Source organism: Trichomycterus rosablanca, chromosome 6 (genome assembly GCF_030014385.1).
Source record: "Trichomycterus rosablanca isolate fTriRos1 chromosome 6, fTriRos1.hap1, whole genome shotgun sequence".
Taxonomy (NCBI): Eukaryota; Metazoa; Chordata; class Actinopteri; order Siluriformes; family Trichomycteridae; genus Trichomycterus; species Trichomycterus rosablanca.
In genome coordinates this window covers 32501652-32523047 of record NC_085993.1, presented here as the reverse complement: position 1 = coordinate 32523047, position 21396 = coordinate 32501652, and the positions used below count along the sequence as shown (strand labels likewise).

The following is a 21396-nucleotide window of genomic DNA, read 5'->3' as shown; positions in this document are numbered from 1 at the left end:
GATGTAAAAGAAAACGTAATTCATCAGACCAGGCCACCTTCTTCCATTGCTCCGTGGTCCAGTTTCGATGCTCATGTGCCTATTATTGGGGCTTTCAGTGGTGGACAGGGGTCAGCATGGGCACACTGACTGGTCTGCGGCTATGCAGCCCCACACGCAACAAATGATGCACTGTGTATTCTGACACCTTTCTATCAGAACCAGCATTCACTTCTTTAGCAATCTGAACTACAGTAGCTCGTCTGTTGGATCGAGCCTTGGCCGCCCATGACCCTGTTGCCGGTTTACCACTGTTCCTTCCTTGGACCATTTTTGATAGACATTGCCCACTGGGTCTAAGTCTAACAGCATGTTAGGCTCTGCAAATACAGATTTTTGTGGGGGTTTTTTTTGTTTCTTAATTTTTTAAAAATTTTAAACTTTTACCTTTTTTTAGCTAAAATACAAAAAAAAAAACTTTATTACACAGACTGCATTTTTATTCTGATTAGCATGTTTAGTTAGCGCTTGTAATAAACTGTTACCTGGTATAAAATCTACATTTATGAGGCTGAACTGGTTCTGCTCACGAAGTTTATGTTTCTCAGACTGTTCTACATTACTGCCATGGTCAATTGGTTACACTGTTTTTAATCAATAAATAATATGTAATTTGTTGCTACTAAAATGTGTGGTGTGTTTTATATTTTTATGGGACTTGTTGGTTATTGGTTAAGCATTGGTTAAAAAAAAGGCAAAATTTGCATTGCTAATTGTGACATCACAACCCCATGCTCACATGCTTTTAGCTGTTTGTTTTAGTGAATTTAACTGTGTTGCAACAACAAAGGTGATCTTAAACATTGTGCTAAAGCCTTTTGTGCAGCTTAATAAAAACATTTAGCCTTATCTTGACTTTCCATCCAACCTAGATTGCTACTTCAATCTAATGCACAGAAAAGAACTGCATCTAGCAAAATATTTTTGGTATTCTTTTTTATCATCTATTTATTCACAGTTGGGTCCAATAGGAGCTTATCCCTCTCACCTCACTGCTGCCCCCCCACCTTCACCCCAAACTGATGATGGCCGTGGCTGTCACACACCCCCTCCGACACGTGTGCAACTGCTGATCGCTTCTTTTAACCTTTTCACCTGCTAGGGACGGGGTCTCACAGCACAGTATCTGCATCACCCGAGCGCCTGTTTCTGGTAATCATTATTTGTAGTAAAACACGGGGGGTCCGGTGTAACGGCGTCCTATCAAATAATAGTTGGCTCCCTTACCCACTCAAACTTGTGTAGTAATAAAACAAATTGAGAGAAGTTTCGAGTTATAATTAAAAATTATGTTATACTGAACATTTCTAATGATCATTTCAAAGAATGTCAACATACTGTACATATTTAAATGTAAAAATCTTGGGACCCCATCAGCACTCCAAGCAAATCCATTTCAGTGGTATGATTGTTGACAGCCTGCAGTTGATGTAGTTTCTTCACGTTTCACTGTTGCACATACAGAAACTCAAGACTTTTGAGTCAGTAGTAGTGCGGATTGAATGGAAACTTGCATACTGCATCCAGTTTAAATTGTTGGTAGGACTGCGAGCTGTCTGTGTCTCTCTCAACCAGGTCCAAAATGTATGGTTAAAATGAAAAGTCACATGGGGGAGGCAGACCTGGACATGCTGTGGGTGGAGCCTCCTGGTGTGCCACTGATGGCGTTAAAGATGTTTAGAGAATCAGAGAGTGAGCTCTTCGCTCCATTTTCAACTGCTGAGACCTGTAAAAGAAATCAGAGAATGAGCTGCAAACTCTGGCCTTAGAAAAAAAGGAATATCATTTTTAGAAAGACAATGAAACTAAAGACTTGTTTACCATTCAATCTGCAAAAGTCAGCAAAAGAGAATAAGAAAGAATGTGTCAAAAGTATTGAGTGGAGTCAAACAATATGATTTAATACTGGATATTAATTACACTGGTGTTAATGTGTGTGCAGATTGCAGGCAACAACTGCACACATTTATCATAGTTGTACATATTTGAGGATCAGTAATCATACGAAGGATCTTCAAAAAGTTTCCACACTTTTTTTATTTTTGTTGGAAACGGTGAGGGCAGGAGGGTAGTAATTGTTCGTGTCTAAGAGAGAGCTTATAGTCCAGATTTAGCGTCATCTGATTTCCACTTTTTTGGATCGCTCAAAGAAGCTTTAAGGGGAAGAAGATTTTCATGTGATGATGTTGTGAAAGCAGCGGTGCATCAGTGGCTACGGGCTCAACCAAAAAAATTTTTTGCTGATGCATTAAAAAATTGGTACGATGCTGGGAAAATGAATTGGAAGGTGACTTTGTAGAAAATGTATGTCATTTCTTTTTAAAATTCTTAATAATACTTTTTGAAGAACCCTAGTATATGACCTACTTTGTGCCTGATTAATGAAAATGTTGTACAGCATTGAAACAAGTGTCCTAATACGTACAGGCATAATTGCAGTAAGCCAGTGAAATAAAAGTAAGACAAAGACAAAAAATTACACACATCTGGTAAACTGCTGATATAAAAGACATACAAGAATACAAATATTTTTAAAAGAGAGATCTCAAGTCTGTGTAGGTTAAATTATTTTTTCTTGTTTGGCAGCCTCTAAGCTTTTGGCAAAGTAATGCTTGCTTTGACTGTGCGTGCACAGTGTGACCCATTCTTCAGCTGCTTCTAATTCAGCTATTTCATTTTCACAAAACACGAATGTGACCAGTGGTGATTGTGGCACTACCAAGACGCAAACCACTATTGAGCCCTGTGGCCATTATTTGATTTTAAATCAGATCACTATACAACTTTTGCTAAATGTACATTTTTAAATAAATAACAACATATTGACAAATGGCAAACATTTACAATAAGTAAATGCATAAATGTAATCATTTTGTACCTGTTCATGCATGATTAGTGAGAGTTCTCTGGTCAGGTCTCTGTAACTGGCCTTCATTTCATCATGATATTGCTGCTGATCCTCCTTAATCAGCCTCTCATTCACTGTTAGAGCCTGACCACAAGCCTCCACAAACTGTCTGCACACATGTACACACATATATAAGTGTCAAAAACAACCCAATTGTTTTACATTAGCCTAAAATATATGCAGTTCCATTGGATCATGAAATGCATTTACAGGTTTCCCAAACATCCTTATAGGAAAAAATACCTTGAAACTCAACGCTGTTTAAACTTAATGCCTCTTTCAGAACCAACTGACGTCTAATTTCAAGGTACCACTGTATTATGTGCTTAAAAATAAACAATTGTAAGTTCCTGCCTTTATCAGAGCTGAATCAAAAAAACGAAACGTTTAAATAAGTATACCTGAAGACTTCTTTGAGCTGTTTGACTTTATTGTCAGGATATTTCTTGGCACACGTATTGTCGAGGAAAGCTCTCGCATACGCAAGTGGTCCTGCATTTACCTAATAAAAGAAAAACATTTTTAAATTACACTTTTTATATTGATAGACGTGTAGCTCATTCTGGGTATGTCTGTATTTGATTACACACACCTGTACACTGATGCTGCCCTGCAGTTTGAGCTGCAGACAGATCATGTCGACCTCTGCGGCTGCACATAGAGTTTTCAGCTCGGTAACTTTACTGCTCATCTCGTCGATAGCCACCTCAATGGGACTCAGATCTGTATGGTGCTGATACATCACTGCTATGCGCTTCTTTACATAAGGAAAGCAATGAGTGGCTGAGACAAAAGAGAAAGCAGTGAGAGGGTTATTATAATGCTCTGAGATAAGTAACAGATGCATTTTGTTAAGGCCTTTACAAAAACTTCCAGTCACATGCATCTTTTAGATGAAATATACATCCACCAGACATTCTGGGATTATAAACTAATAAACACGTGCCTCTGCACTTCCTGCTACAGTCAAGGTTAAAGCTTCGACTTTCACCTGAATAATATGTAAGAGGTGTAACTATTTTCTTTATATTATCTGTTTGTAAACAAAGATACAAAAATACAACAAGAATCCCTCATCTATGTAAAACTCACAAATCAGATTTATTTATAGGGTGTGTTCGAAAACCTAGGGAGCTGCCTTGCTGTCTTACTGCCTACATAGGCAGCTGCCTCAGTAGAGAGGATTCTAATAAGTTAATGACTTATAAGGCAGGTTATTCGAACACGCTATTTAGACAGCAATTCCATCAGGTTTCACCTTTAGCATCCTGCCATTCAAACCAATGGGATAGGGTGGCACAGCACGCTAGCATGTCAACTAACATCTCCCTCCGTGTACCGAAAACGGTTACATTCGCTGACAAGCTCGAACTTGCAAATAAATGACACTTGTGCAAGTTTATACAAGTTAAAAATAAATATTAATGTATTTACGTTTGAAAATAACCCCATTCGGTTCTCCACACCGTCAGCCATGTTTTTATTTTTCTGTGAGAGAAGAGCTGCCGCACTGAATGCTGGGATTGCCTTGATCACTAAGGACGCTTCCGATGCTCACTCGCTCTTGAGTCAAAATAACACTGAAATTTTAAGATACTCAACTAGACAGCTTATTAAGGCATCTAGGTTTTCGAACAGCCTCATTCTCGGGAGCGCGGGTAGGATGACGTAAAATGCTGTCTATGTAGAGAGCTCACTAGCTATTCGAACACACCCATACTGTAGCGACCGGCTGGTCAGTCATTGTAGTGAGGCGGGGGAAGGGGGGTTTCCCCCTGCATGCATCACTGGCCAGAGCAGAACGGAACCCTGGGCTGAAGCATTTTGAGGGAATAAAAGTTATGTTTTGTGGTTAAAGAGTGGTTTGTTTACATGTATGTAGTTATTATGTCGTGATGTGTTTAATAGTGTGCTTTCTGTTCACGTTATTGTTAAATGTAAGTTACTGTTTAAAGGATGTGCTTTGCATTTGGTGGTGTGTGCCCGTTTTGTGCATGTTAAAGCAGTAGTGGAAGTAGTCTGCCTATGTCACATCTGGTCTTTGCTCCTGCTTTTGTCATTCACCTAAAGACAATTCTTAATAAAGAGCTACCTCCTACAAGTGAAAGAGCGAAATGCTGTCTTTCTCCCCACTGACGCCACAGTACACATTCAACTTGTAAGCAAATGTATTATAATTTATTTAGATTATTTATTATTTTTGTAATTGGCAAAACCAGTTACATTCGACATGCTCAACCTTTTTTGGTCAATGTTCCTAATTTGAGAGCCCACCACTGAGCTCATGGTGCCCCCTTTCCCACCTCAATGAATCAAAAACAGTGTATATTACACTGTAAATCATATTAGTTATCCATAAGAAGATAAAACACTCACTCTCACTTTCTTAACCGCTTATCCAATTAGGGTCACTGGAGGGGTGCTGGAGCCTATCCCAGCTTTTCAATGGGCGCAAGGCACACAGTAACACCCTGAACGGGGCGCCAGTCCATCGCAGGGCAGACACACATACACACACCCCTTCACCTATAGGGCAATTCAGTGTCTCCAATTAACCTGACTGCATGTTTTTGGACTGTGGGAGGAAACCGGAGCTCTTGGAGGAAACCCGCGCAGACACGAGGAGAACATGCAAACTCCACACAGAAAGGACCCGGACCACCCCGCCTGGGGATCAAACCCAGGACCTTCTTGCTGTGAGGCGACAGTGCTACCCACTGAGTCACCATGCCGCCCAAAGATAAAACAAACAAAAAAAAAACCCCAGCAGGTTAGATTAATTAGTTAGACTCAGTAAACATTCATTTATTCATTCATTCATTCATTGTCAGTTTTTCCACCGCATTATCTTATTCGGGGTTACAGTTGGTCCGATTCACTGGGCAAAATACAGGAAACACCCTGGACAGGTCGCCAGTTCATCACAAGGCAGACACACACACACACACACACTCGTACCTAAGGAAACTTTTTAGTATCTTCAATATAGGAGGAACCTGGAGCACCCGAAGAAAAGCCACATAGACAGGATCTGGACTGCTCCACCTGGGAATCAAACCTAGGACCTTCTTGCTGTGATGCAACAGTGAAAGCCACTGAGCCACTGTATAGTCCCTCAGTAAACATGTTATTGTTTTTTGCCCTGTGATGACCTGGCACCCAGTCTAGGTTGTATTCCTGCTTTGCACTCAGTGCTTTCAGGTGTTGTCTAAATAAATGCTACCTTGACCAAGATTAGGCAAAATAGGCAGGCTAGACTCTCAATGCACCAATGAATAAATCAATAAATGTATACAATAATGCACTAATCTTTTAAGTTGTGGGTGAATAAGTGTGCATATGAATGATGGAATGTTCCTGCCTCGTGTCCAGTGTTCTTAAATGGCCGTGGAATGTAATGGAACTCTGACCAGGATAAGTCACTTAGTGAAAACGAATAAATAAGTTGAGTTTATTAGACTGGTTATTACTAATAAACTCAGTATGACGTGCTGCGGTACATGCTACATGTGCTATTCACAGAATCCTCAGATAAATGTTGGTTTTATATTTTATGTAGTGATGCCAGGAACAGAAACCATGATAAGGGGCTTGATTAGCTATCAGCAAGGCTGATAACTGGCCAAAGGTTCAGGGACATGGAATTCACTGAGGAATCTGGTAATAAAGTGAACAATCAGGGAGCAGCTACCTGATTTCAGTGGGATAAGAACATTTTACCCTAAAAGCTGCTGTCTGACCTTATAGGAATTATTATAATAGTGTAAATACACTAAATGTATTTATTTATTAGGATTTTAATGTCATGTTTTACACACTTTGGTTACATTCATGACAAAAACGGTAGATACTCTTTACACAAGATTCATCAGTTCACAAGTTTAATGTCAAACAGTCATGGACAATTTTGTATCTCCAATTCACCTCACTTGCAGGTCTTTGGACTGTGTGAGGAAACCAGAGCTCCCAGAGGAAACCCACGCAGACACAGGGAGAACATGCAAACTTCACACAGAAAGGACCCGGACCGCTCCACCTGGAAATCGAACCCGCGCTACCGTAATATAATACAATTGTATTACATATCATCAGTCTTATACTAGACAGTACTTGAGGGGCCAAGCAAGGAACACTACAAGGAAGTTGGCTTAACTGACTAACAAATAGCAATAAATTCACCACAAGTGACTGGTTGAACACTGTGTTCCTCTAGGGCTGCACACAGCTGGTTGGACTGTTATAAAACTGAAATGTTTCATGAGGCCATGAGTCAGGATTTTATAACACTCTGATCAAACACTCCATAGACCTGAATATAGACCTACAGTCAAGATCAAAATTTACATTTGCATTTATAAGAGACGTAAGGTTTTCATGGCAATTGAGGATTTGAATGATTTCTGCAACTGAATGAATGGAATTGGAGTTCAATAAAACTCTTTCTGAAAATATAAAAGCATCAGTTGGAACAGAAATATGCCCACATTAACTTTGATCATTTGTTTGGTGGTGCTGATAGTTCTTTAATGTCATTGAACTTTGTGGCAGGACTTCCTAATTAATTGTGAATAATTATGATTGACTAAAGACATTGATTTCTATGTTATTTTTTTATTTTTTATTAGGACTTTAACGTCATGTTTACACACTTTGGTTACATTCATGACAAAACAGGTAATTACTAGTTACACATGATTCATCAGTTTAAGATTTTAATGTCAAACACAGTCATGGGACAATTTTGTATCTACAATTTACCTCATTTGCATGTTTTTGGACTTTGAGAGGAAACTGGAGCTACCGGAGGAAACCCACACAGACACGGAGAGAACATGCAAACTCCACACTCCACCTGGGAATTGAACTCAGGACCTTCTTGCTGTGAGGTGACAGTGCTACCCACTGAGCCACCATTGACTTCTATGTACCCATATAAAAGGGCTAGTTTATCCTACTGCACCCATAAGACTCAGCCACAAACATTACAACCATGAGGTCATGAATATCATTTGCATCCTTTTTTTTTTATAAAAAACTTTTTATATTGGTTGTATAAAGAAAAATGGGCCTACCCCAAAATGTTGGCACAAATTTTAGGAACATCATGTATAGCAATGTAAGGCTTGCTTTACTGTGGACAGTGTCTAGTCTAACCTACTGCACCCATTAGACAAAGCACAAAGTCATGAAAATCATTCACATCCTTTTTAAACAGCATCAGAGATCATCTGTACAAAGAATTGTTCATTAATGCAACATACATGGAACAGCGATCTCTTAACCAGACTGTCACCTAAGGAAATTTGTTCAAATGGTCAGAAAAACAAGTCCTCCATGAATTCAAAGTTGCTAGAACACTGGTGTCACTGTCCACAGTAGAGCGAGATTTAAATCATTATAGGCTAAATTAAAAGCTTAAAGCCTGACTGAAGTTTTGTTGAAACCCTTTGAGAATTTGTGGACTGTGCTAAAGTCAAGTCTGTAGCAAATATAAAACAATGAGCTCCATTGGTGCACAAAAATGGAAGGTGTGATGCGTAGCTTTAAACACCCTACAGTAAGAGAGGGGTGTGTGTGGTCCAAAATGGACCTACAGAAAGACAGAGGACACAGAGGAGTGGTGACATAGTGGTTAAGGTACTGGACAGTTGTTCGGAAGGTCAAGAGTAAAAGACCTAGAATTAAGAAACTGCCACTGTTGGGCTCCTGAACGAGGCCCTAAACCCAGTTGATTGAGCCTTTCGCCCTGTAAATGTGACACACTGCGTCCATGAATAGTATAAACGTGGTGGTAAAATGAAACAATGAAAATTATAATTATCTAAGTCATGGTGGTAGGGCGACAATTAATCACAGGGCAATTAAAAATAGCCAGTTCATCTATGGCCGGCCATGTCTTATGAAAGCTGGAAAAAAAACAAAGGAGCTTGAGGCAGACCCTAACAAACTTTTCAAAAGCATCATGAAAGCAAATACTGAACACTGTAGTAACCACTCTGGGATAGTAATAAAACCACTCACTGGTGAGCACAGTCCTGCGCTTGCATTGCTCGTCCACACCGCCATGCTTCTTGCCAGACTCAGTAAACGGTGTCTCAAAGACGAAGCGCCGGATGTTGTGGTTCCTTTCAAAATCTGTAGGCCTCTCCTCCAGCTCCTTCTCCTCCAGGTATGGAGTGACATGTGTAACCTGGATGTAGGCAAATCTAGCCTCCAGGTCTTTAGGGTTCACCTGATTAACAAGGTCCAACAAAGAAAAGGAGTGAATTAACTCAACTCTCAAGTCTCATAGACTTGTAAGTGACCTGTACTCTACATGGACTAAAGGATGTCAGGGCCTGAGCATGAGCTTGGTGGACATCCAATTCCAAAAATGTAGGTTTTACAATTGAGACACCTAAACTGTAAGCTTCTCCCCTCTTTGCTGCTACAACAGCCCTCAAGATTTTGTAGTTAGTTTGTAAAAGCCTGTATACATTTTACTTAAAGAGGATTTGTAAGGTCAGGCACTGATGTTAGATGAGAAGGACAGGCTCATAATCGACATTCTAATTTTTTCCAGAGGTGTTGAACACCAATCTAGTCAAACCATGTCCTTAGGGACCTCATTTCGTAAAAGTGGATGACATGTTTAATGAAAAAGGGGTCTTCCTCAAAGTGTTGGCACAAAGTTGATATCATATAATCTATTTTACATCAGTGGTGCTATACACCTGGTTTAAACTGTCCAAAAGAAGAACAAAACAGCTGATGCCTTTTATGTGCCTAGGTTGACTGGATCCATCAATAACATGGAACAGTGGTCTCTAGCCAAGTTCAGGACATCATGCCCATCAATGTAAAGCTTGCTTTACTGTGGACCATGTTCCCTGTGCTTCACAAGCTCTTTCTGATCTTGACAGTGAGCTTGCTGTTATATGTATTTTGTCATAGGTAAAGTCAAACTATTCCTAATTAAATGGCCACAGAGATGCCATCAGTTGTAAACTAAAATGAAACTAGGATACCCACAATAAATCTATGAAAGGAGTAACTTCTCATCCAGAGGAAGAAATCCTGCCATTACATGTACTGTACGTTATCCGTACGTATTTAAAACTCTTTATTTGTGTGTGCTGTGTGCATCTTTACCCTTCCTGAGTCCTGGATCATTTTCACATTCTCCTGGCCAAATTTATCAGAGTAGAGTTTTAACAGGCGCTGTGATATCTCTGAAAGAGGTGTGAACTTTGGTTCTTTATAGATGTACTCCTTCCCATCCTCATCTTCAAAAAAGCCCTAAAAATAGTAACATTTAGTCACACTGTATGAGTAATAGTACATCAAGCAGAGCTACAAAAAAGAAAAAGGCCAAAGCTTAAGCTTTAAGCACAGGCAGAGAAACTAGAAAGGGGTCAGTTAAGACTTTATGGGAAGATCAGATGTTGAGATTAGACAATTAGGCTTGTGGCAATATTTAAATCTGATGCTGTACTGTATGTAACCTGCCGTTGTTGCTTATGCTCAGTGATTTGTATAAAACATTTTGTAATGCATTTTCTCCCCATTTTCCTCCTGATTTAGCGTACTCAATTTTTGTCTTCCGCTGCTGAGAGATACCAGATTGCATCCAAGGAGAGCACGTCGCAGCACACGCCTCTTCCAACATCTGTACAGCCCTCCTCTTCTCGCCCATTGCACTCTGCACAGGTGTCTCTTCCACCAATCAGGGTCCTTACACAGCATATGAAGACCCACCCACCCACACATAGTCCGCCCCCACCCTGCAGATACGGTGGCCAAGTAGTATCTGCTGCAGGCACTGCCAATTACGCCCGCCAGATGGCGCCCAGCTAAGCGGTGGCAACACGAGTTTCGAACCAAGGAGTTCAGAAATTCGGTGCTGGTGTGCTTGCAGACCACCTGGGTCCCGCTGCACCACCTGGGTGCCAATTTGTATAAAACATCATTAATAAATTTAATAATTAATAAAATTACTATTAAGAATAACCTCAGAAATGGCACACACTTTGGTGGCGTATTGTTAAAGTGGTTGGCTCTTAATGGCAGAATATAATAATAACTAACCAGTCAGAATGGAGTTGACAGTCATGGGTATGATTTAGTTACATGGACAACCTAGTAAACATAAAAGCTCTAGATTTACTAGGAGTTTGCATATGTAAACATTGACAAAAATGCAAGGACAAATTTTCTGTAGACACTCATAAAGAGCTGTATTTTTCAAATAGGCAAAACAACATGTTTTGTCAATTGCAGTTTGCCCTAATAAAATGACATATTTCTAATTATGAGAGCAAAACAGGGCCGGACAGGGTCAATGCAAACAGATTTTTCATTACCAGCTGTGCTCAAGTAACGTAAAAACCAAACCAAGTATGAAAGTAATCTTTAAAGTGCTCATTGAACATCTAAATTGATATGGAAGAGCGCAGTTATTCTATGCACAATTTGTTTGAGGTATTATATTAACAAATGGGACAGTAATATATCGGATGTCCTATATTCACATTTAGCTTATTTTGTTCTATGATGTGAATATCATTATATTGGTGTTTCATTTATTTTATGCAATCATATTAGTTAAAACCAGATGTCTATTGAAACAATATGAGAATACTTTCTTACAGTGAAATGTTTGTATGGTACCTTGTAACTCGATGTCCCCTAAACTCGGAATTTTTGAAACTCGGCGCCCTTCGTCAAGAAATTCACACCCTTAAACTGGACGTTTACCTTAAACTGTGTGTGTTACGTCACTTTGTTCAAGACTTGGCTGAAGCGGTGCAGTAAAACATCATCAAAGTGTGACTATGAGACGAATCTGCATTTGTGTGGAAAAATCATCAAATTCACTCTAAAAGCTCCACGTGTATCTGTGTTTAGCTGGATTTTTCTCCTGTTCAATTTTAAACTTTTATTATAGTTATAGTACTGTATATTACAGTATAGTTTGTGTTATAGCTCGGGGTGCTGAGAAATTGTAAGAATCAGCTTTCTTTCGACAGTCTAAAACGCTTATCGTTAACAAAAAGCTTAATGTGACTTAATGTATTAAAAGATTGACACAGAAACACTAAATCTCTCTTAATTATTCTAATAATTATCTTATTCAATAAAGAAACATTTAGTTAAGCTTAAACAATTTTATTTAACATAACAGCTTAACCAGTCACGTTGGGTTCATCTATATTGCTCTAACATTCTTATTCTTTCACACTAACATAAACTGTTCGCTGCTCACTACTGACAACTAGTGTTCACATATTACCATATACATATGCTTATCACTACAGTTATTACTGCTCATAAGTTCTCTCCACTAATGAAATTCCTCGCTTATTGTTTTAATACAATAAGTCACGTTAAGCTTTGTGCACCAGCACACTCCATAGGAAATAACGACACAGCCAGCACTTCTCATGTGAATGCACCTTAACTGAATGGAATACAGTATTCCAAGATCAAGCATCACCACGATAAAAAAGCATAAGGAAACAACAAAGAAGTAAAGGTAAAATGCAGGTTTTGTTGTATTTTTATATTGATTTTTAACTGTTTTGAATTATATTTCAGTTTTTTTTATATTATATTTGAGTTATTTTCAAGTGTCAAAACAACCCCATTATTTTACATTAGCCTAAAATATATGCAGTTCCATGGCGCCATGGGGTCTATGTTTTTTATACTGGTGAACAGGAATTTATAGATGACAGCTTGAGAAACTCCCAAAAGAATTATAAAAAAGTAATAAACAGTGTTAAAAATATTCAGACCCCTTAACTCAACCTGTGGAACTACAAATTGTACTCAGGTGTTATGGAGTTCATAGAGTACATGCATTGACATTGTCAATGTTAAATAACAACTGGCTGAAATGTCACATAGCAACTATGGTGTCCCATCATGTTTTGGTTTTATTTCCGAAAAAGCATAAAATTTTACGATGTGCTGTGTATTTTACGTCAGCTGTCCCTAAAGTTTCTTTTTTTACGTCTCTCTCCAGAGCTGTCAGGCAACGAAGCTTTCAAAAGCACCAACAGAGAGTAAAAAAAAAAAAGCACTTATACAGTATATATCCTTTTCCAAGTCAACCGACAGCAGCAGTGGTTTTATGGATCATAAAGTCATTATGGCTGTGGCCAGGCTAATGGTCAGAGCACAGACTAAAAAAGCACACTAAAGTGTTAGCACTTAATGATGCAGCCACAAACAACAGCGAGAGAATCCAGCTGTAAGTAAGCAGTGAGATCACAGGATGCATGAGAGCACAGAAGAAATGGAAACAACTGAACTGTTATTATACATGTAATGAGGTAAATGAATGATAGAAGCACAAAGGCAAGCTCTTCTCTCGGAAACAAAGTTTTATGGTAAAGAATGAGGAGAGTTCAGCTGGTTTACAGTACTGGAAAAAGGTTACACCTCATTGTTTTACATATTTAAACTAAACACTAGGAAAACACAAACTACAATTTGGTTTTTTCTTTAATTGTAGAAGAAAAAACTGAGAAAGGGGATGTTTCAACAATATAGTATATAAAAAGTACTTTTTATCAGTGGTAAAAACACACGCTAACACACCAGAGCTGGGATCTCGAATACATCGTATCGAATCTTAGCTCTGCCATCCGGCTGGGCTGAGCGGCCACAGTTTTGGAAGTGTTTGCTTGCAGTAGTTGCTGCTTAAGGTTGCAAAACTGGTTAGTAAGGTAAAGTAAGGCCCCACCTAATTCACGACCATGACCGTGAAATGAGCCTTTTCTGATGTAATATGCAATTTGCTGTGAAATTCAAAATTGAAGGTTTGTGTTTAGCAATTTAACATTTTTTATTCGAGTAGCATTCAAGTGCCTCATGTTTACTGGTTAATTTGCATTATGAGGCAGTCCTAGCAATCCTACAGCAATTCAGTTAGCAATCGGTTAGTCAAAATGTCCAAGATGTTGAAGTCTAAAGTGGCTAAAACACTACTCGGGTAACTGAGATTGGAAAACTCCCAACCAATTCTGTGGACACAGAGGGGGCGTGTCAAAACACAGACAATGATTTTCGTCTTTGAGACTGTGGCTGGATGTTCTAGGTTTACATTCAACTCCTAAGGTAGGCTGTTGTGTATTGTAGCTTCCATTTATTCTATCATTCAATTTATGAGTGTTATTTAATGACTGTTGTGAAATGTGGCAAAATCTGTAGTAATTACTTTTCAAATGGGTGATATACTGTAGCTGTTGCATAAACCCTTTCATGTAATACATTAAATCTTTTAAAACTAAATTTTTTTGCATTTTTCCCCAATTTTCCTCCCAATCTAGTCGTATCCAATTACCCTATTGCATTAGACTATTTTTCTACTACCATTCCTGAAAAAAAGTACTTTTTTTCGGCGCTCAGGTGGCGCAGCGGTAAAAACACACGCTAACACACCAGAGCTGGGCTCTTGAATACATCGTATCGAATCTCAGCTCTGCCATCCGGCTGGGCTGAGTGGCCACATGAACAACGATTGGCCTGTTGTTCATATAGGGGTGGGGTATTAAGCCGGATAGGGACTTCTCGTAACTGATACACTATAACCTCTGCTGGCTGATTGATGGCGTCTGCACAGAGGCGGGGAAAGAGTGCAGATCAGGGTGTGTCTCTCCGTACACAAGGCTGATACGCATACATGCACTCGCCTAGTGTGGGTGACAAAATGCATACGGCTGCTGCCCACGTGTCGAAGGTAGGCTGTGTTGTGTATTGTAGCTTCCATTAATTCTATCATTCAATTTATGAGTGTTATTTAATGACTGTCGTGAAATGTGGCGAAATCTGTGGCAATTACTTTTCAAATGGGTGATATACTGTAGCTGTTGCATAAACCCTTTCATGTAATACATTAAATCTTTTAAAACTTTTTTTTTTTTTTTGCATTTTTCCACAATTTTCGTCTCAATCTCAATCTAGTCGTATCCAATTACCCTATTGCATTAGACTTCTTTTCTCCTACCATTCCTGAGCAAGAGATCTTTTTACCTGCACGAAGCGGGTCATATAAGAATCAGCTTTGTGTACAGAAAGCCACAACCTAATCAACGCATTATTGCTCAACCATCAATCAGCCAGCAGAGGTCATAACTTCATCAGTTATGAGGTCCCGGCTCCGGCTCCCACCCTATATGAACAACAGTGAATCATTGTTTGTGTAGCCGCCCAGCCTGCCAGATGGCAGAGCTGAGGTTCGAGTTGATGAGTTCGAAATGTCAGCTCTGGTGTGCTAGCATGTTTTACCGCTGCGCCAGCTGAGCGTCCAAACTGTTATGTGTTTTATAGTGTTCTCCTTGTCTTAAATTACTTTGTATATCAATGTAAAACCAGTTAGTGTGCAAAAATTTTGAAAAAAATGATCGGGACCAATACTTTTTCAAAGCACTGTATCGCTTAATAGCCATCTGTATTAAAAACTGATGAGTGAGTGAGACAGGGTTAGATCCATACAAATACACACACAAATACACACAATGCATTTTGCATGAGCACTTACCGCAGCCTTAAGGCAGGAGAGAAAGCAGAGAAGATCTGATTAACCCAAAGCATTACAGCAATTTATAAAAGCATTGTACTGATGTACATAACAACCACACACAACCACAGGCTTTCATTAGAACATGAGAGCAAACGTATTACTGTTTACAAGAGCTGAAATTCACCTCTGCTCATTGGACAAAATAATAAAATGTACTTTTTAGTCAAGAAATACAGTGGGGCCAAGAAGTATTTAGTCAGCCACTGATTGTGCAAGTTCTCCTACTTAGAAAGATGAGAGAGGTCTGTAATTTTCATCATAGGTACACTTCAACTATGAGAGACAAAATGAGAAAAAAAAATCCAGAAAATCACATTGTAGGATCTTTAAAGAATTTATTTGTAAATTATGGTGGAAAATAAGTATTTGGTCAATAACAAAAGTTCAACTCAATACTTTGTAACATAACCGTTGTTGGCAATGACAGAGGTCAAACGTTTCCTGTAAGTCTTCACCAGGTTTGCACACACTGTAGCTGGTATTTTGGCCCATTCCTCCATGCAGATCTCCTCTAGAGCAGTGATGTTTTGGGGCTGTCGCTAGGCAACATGGACTTTCAACTCCCTCCACAAATTTTCTATGGGGTTGAGGTCTGGAGACTGGCTAGGCCACTCCAGGACCTTGAAATGCTTTTTACGGAGCCACTCCTTCGTTGCCCGAGCGGTGTGTTTGGGATCATTGTCATGCTGGAAGACCCAGCCACGTTCCATCTTCAATGCTCTCACTGATGGAAGGAGGTTTTGGCTTAAAATCTCACGATACATGGCCCCATTCATTCTTCCCTTAACACGGATCAGTCGTCCTGTCCCCTTTGCAGAAAAATAGCCCCAAAGCATGATGTTTCCACCCCCATGCTTCACAGTAGGTATGGTGTTCTTGGTATGCAACTCAGCATTCCTCTTCCTTCAAACACGACGAGTTGAGTTTTTACCAAAAAGTTCCATTTTGGTTTCATCTGACCACATGATATTCTCCCAATCCTCTTCTGGATCATCCATATGCTCTCTGGCAAACTTCAGACGGGCCTGGGCATGTACTGGCTTAAGCAGGGGGACACGCCTGGCACTGCAGGATTTGAGTCCCTCTCGGCATAGTGTGTTACTGATGGTAGCCTTTGTTACTTTGGTCCCAGCTCTCATGATCATTTTGACCCCACGGGATGAGATCTTGCGTGGGGCCCCAGATCGAGGGAGATTATCAATGGTCTTGTATGTCTTCCATTTTCTTACAGTTGCTCCCACAGTTGATTTATTCACACCAACCTGCTTGCCTATTGTAGATTCACTCTTCCCAGCCTGGTGCAGGTCTACAATTTTCTTCCTGGTGTCCTTCGACAGCTCTTTGGTCTTGGCCATGGTTGAGTTTGGAGTCTGACTGTTTGAGGCTGTGGACAGGTGTCTTTTATACAGATAACGAGGTCAAACAGGTGCCATTAATACAGGTAACGAGCGAAGGACAGAAGAGCTTCTTAAAGAAGAAGTTACAGGTCTGTGAGAGCCAGAAATCTTGCTTGTTTGTGGGTGACCAAATACTTATTTTCCACCATAATTTACAAATAAATTCTTTAAAAATCCTACAATGTGATTTCCTGGATTTTTTTTCTCATTTTGTCTCTCATAGTTGAAGTGTACCTATGATAGAAAGATGAGAGAGGTCTGTAAATTTCAAGTAGGAGAACTTGCACAATCAGTGGCTGACTGAATACTTTTTGGCCCCACTGTAAAATCTGGCTAAAAGTGATGCAAGTTCATGCATACTTTGTCATTTATTTATGAATTTATTTATGAAGTGCTCCAGTAAGGTCCAGTAAGAATAAACTCTGGACTGGGCACCAATTTATCTCAGGGCAACATACCACAATCAATTACTCACTTACACCTAACTGTAAAGCAATCCACCTGATAGATGTTGGACAATGACCAGACAGAGGCAAGGATCATGCCCCCTTTTAGAAGTACTGGAATTTTGCTGTTTTGTGTTTAGTGTGGTCATTGAACAATTTATTTATTAGAATTTTAACATCTAGTTTTACACACTATGCTTACATAGGGCAGTTGTAGCCTAGCGGTTAAGGTACTGGACTAGTAAGCAGAAGGTTGCTGGTTCAAACCTCACCACTGCCAGGTTGCCACTTTTGGGCCCATGAGCAAGGCCCTTAACCCTCGGTTGCTCAAACTGTATACTGTCACAGTACTGTAAGTCTCTTTGGACAAAAGTGTCTGCTAAATGCTGAAAATTTAAAAATGTAACATTCATGACAGAAATGGTAGTTTCTCGTTACACCAGGTTCATCATGTCAAACACAGTCATGGACAATTTTGTATCTGCATTTCACCTTACTTGCATGTCTTTGGACTGTGGGAGGAAACCCACACAGACATGGGGAGAACATGCAAACTCCACACAAAAAGGACCCAGACTGCCCCACCTGGGGATTAAACCCATGACCTTCTTGCTGTGAGGTGACAGTGCTACCCACTGAGCCACCGTGCTGCCCTGATCATTGAACCAAGATCAAGAATGAATAAAAAGGCTAAAAATGCCCATAAAAATTGGAATCAGATGTAGAAATAAAATGTATAATATTTCAATGTCTATTTTAAAAATCACATTTCTTTATAGCATGTGTATTTGCTTTATACAGAATAAATTAAACCTCATCGGCCAAAAATATATCAAGATAAAAGAAGGATGTGTTAATTAGTGACTGCAAATATAAAGCCAAATTAACTCAAGAGGTTTATAATAAAGATGACGAGGGTGCTCGCATGGTCTAACCAATTTCCTGTACTGAGTCCCATTAAAAATGTATGAAGGATTTTGAAATTGCAAGTCCATCAGAGTGACCCTCGAAACCTTGAGGAATTGAAGATGGTTTGCTAAAAGGATTAAGTCACAATTAGAACCACTGCAAAAAGCTGCTGAATTCCAACTGTAGACATCTTAAACTTGATTGCCGTAATTGCCAATATCTATGTTTTTGACTATAATTACATGTTTTTGTTCATGTTTGTAAGTACTAAATTGAAAAACCTAATGTGGGTTTGAACTGGCAAAATAATTAATGACAAATACAAAAGTGCTTAAATGTTTTTTCACTGTAAATACTTAAAAAAGAAGATAGAACAAATAGAAGAACCTCCTTGTTTCTACACTCCTGTCTATTTTATCAACCCCATTTACCATATACAACCCCTGGCAAAAATTATGGAATCACCACTCTTGGAAGATGTTCTGTCAATTGTTTAATTTTGTAGAAAAAAAAAAAATCACAGACATGCCACAAAACTATCATTTTTCAAAATGTCAACCTTCTGGCATTAAGAAACAATAAAAAAAAGAAACAAATATAATAGTTGTGGTCAGTCACAATTGCTTTTTTTAGATCAAGTAGAGGAAAAAAATATGGAATCACTCAAATCTGAGGAAAAAATTATGGAATCACTCTGTAATTTGCAGTTTAAAAACAAAACATCTGCAGCAGATTAGATTTGCTAATTATTCTTCAGTTTAAAAAGAGTGCTTACACCTCGGAGAGCTGTTGCACAAAGCAGATTGTCATGAATCATGGTTCCAACACAAGATATGTCAGTTGAAACAAATGAGAGGATTATAAAATTCCTTCAAGAAGATAAATCATTGTGGAATGTCGCAAAAGATGTTGGTTGTTCCCAGTAAGCTGTGTTTAAAATCTGGACCAAGTACAAACAAAATGGGAAGGTTGTAAAAGGGAAGCATACTGGTAGACCAAGTAAGACATCAAAGCATCAAGATAAATCAATATGTCTTGAAAACAGAAAATGCACAACAAAACAAATGAGAAACAAGTGGCCGGAAAGTGGAGTCAATGTCTGTGACTGAACTGTAAGAAATCACCTAAAAGAAATGGGATTTACATACAGAAAAGCCAAACAAAAGCCATCATTAACACCTAAAAAGAAAAGAACAAGGTTAAAGTAGGCTAAAGAAAAGCAATCGTGGACTGTGGGTGACTGGATAAAAGTGATCTTCAGTGATGAATCGCGAATCTGCATTGGGCAAGGTGATGATGCTGGAACTTTTGTTTGGTGTCTGTCCAATGAAATTTATGAAGATAACTGCCTAAAGAAAACATGTTAATTTCCACAGTTGTTGATGATATGGGCCTGCATGTCGGGTAAAGGCACAGGGGAGATGGTCTTCAATAAATGCCAAAGTCCACATTGAAATTTTGGACGCTTTTCTTATTCCATCAGTTGAAAGGATGTTTGGTGATGATGACTTCATTTTTCAAGATGATAATGCATCTTGCCATAGGGCAAAGGACGTGAAAACTTTCCTTCAAGAAAACATATAATGTCAATGGCATGGCCTGCAAATAGTCCGGATCTCAATCCATTTGAAAATCTCTGGTGGAAATTGAAGAAAATGGTCAATGACAAGGTTCCAACCTGCAAAGCTGATCTGGCAACAGCAAGTGACAGTTGAAGGCAGATTGATGAAGAATACTGTTTGTCATTAGTTAACTCCATGCCTCAGAGAGTTTAAACCATTATAAAAGCCAGAGGTGGTGCAACAAAGTAATAATGGTGCAGTGTTTTCTAATGATTCCATAATTTTTTCCTCAGATTTGAGTGATTCCATATTTTTTTCCTCTACTTGATCTAAAAAAAAGCAATTGTGACTGACCACAACTATTATATTTGTTTCTTTTTTTATTGTTTCTTAATGCCAGAGGGTTGACAGTTTGAGAAATGATAGTTTTGTGGCATGTCTGTGATTTATTTTTTTTCTACAAAATTAAACAATTGAAAGAACATCTTCCAAGAGTGGTGATTCCATAATTTTTGCCAGGGGTTGTAGAAGCACTTTGTAGTTCTACAATTACTGACTGTAGACCATCTATTTCTCTACATATCTTTTTTAGCCTGCTTTCTCCCTGTTCTTCAACTGTCAGAACCACCACAGAGTAGGTATTATTTAGGTGGTGGATGATTCTCAGCCCTGCAGTGACAATGACATGGTGGTGGTGTGTTAGTGTATGTTGTGCTGGTATGAGTGGAGCAGACACAGCAGCGCTGCTGGAGATTTTAAATACTGTGTCCACTCAGTGTCCACTCTATTAGACCTAGTTGGTCCACCTTGTAGATGTAAAGTCAGAGACGATCACTCATCTATTGCTGCTGTTTGAGTTGGTCATCTTCTACACCTTCATCAGTGGTCACAGGATGCTGCACTTAGGGCACTGTTGGCTGGATATATTTTTGGTTGGTGGACTATTCTCAGTCCAGCAGTAACAGTGAGTAAAACTCCATCAGCGCTGCTGTGTCTTATCCACTAATACCAGCACAACACACACTAACACACCACCACCACCATGTCAGTGTCACTGCAGTGCTGAGAATGATCCACCACCTAAATAATACCTGGGAGAGTCCTGACCATTGAAGAACAGCATGAAAGAGGGCTAACAAAGCATGCAAAGAAACAGATGGACTACAGTCAGTAATTGTAGAACTACAAAGTGCTCCTATATGGTAAGTGAAACTGATAAAATGAACAATGTGTGTAGAAACAAGGAGGTGGTTTTAATGTTATGGCTGATTGGTGTAGCAGGTCCTTCAACTTCTGTACACTGTAAGGGTTGTGATTTTGAGTAGGGCATGCTGGTGCCAGCTCTTTCATAGATAATTAATGCACACGTGCTTGACTGTCCACAGAAAACGAAATTGAATTAAACAGTATTTGTCAGGCCAGTCAGTCCTCTTCCATTGCTCCAATGTCCCGTTCTGATGTCTGCGTGCCCATTGTAGGTGCTTTAGACAGTGGACAGAAGTTAGAATGGGCACTTTTACTGGTCTGCGACTACACAGCTCCATACACACAAGGGTTTAATGTACTG

General features: G+C 39.2%; 1 protein-coding gene across 1 annotated transcript in view; it reads right to left on the bottom strand.

Annotated features, from left to right (window-relative positions):
• Positions 1 to 1302: 1302 nt before the first annotated feature.
• Positions 1303 to 21396, bottom strand: part of dock9b (dedicator of cytokinesis 9b) — a 134765-nt gene continuing 114671 nt past the window's right edge. The window contains exons 48-54 of the mRNA XM_062997678.1: positions 15474 to 15479; positions 10079 to 10225; positions 8969 to 9179; positions 3540 to 3730; positions 3349 to 3449; positions 2918 to 3056; positions 1303 to 1765 (exon numbers count right to left, since the gene is read on the bottom strand). Of these exons, the coding sequence (XP_062853748.1) occupies positions 1643 to 1765; positions 2918 to 3056; positions 3349 to 3449; positions 3540 to 3730; positions 8969 to 9179; positions 10079 to 10225; positions 15474 to 15479 (918 nt within the window). The 3' untranslated portion in view covers positions 1303 to 1642. The remainder of the gene's footprint in view (positions 1766 to 2917; positions 3057 to 3348; positions 3450 to 3539; positions 3731 to 8968; positions 9180 to 10078; positions 10226 to 15473; positions 15480 to 21396) is intronic.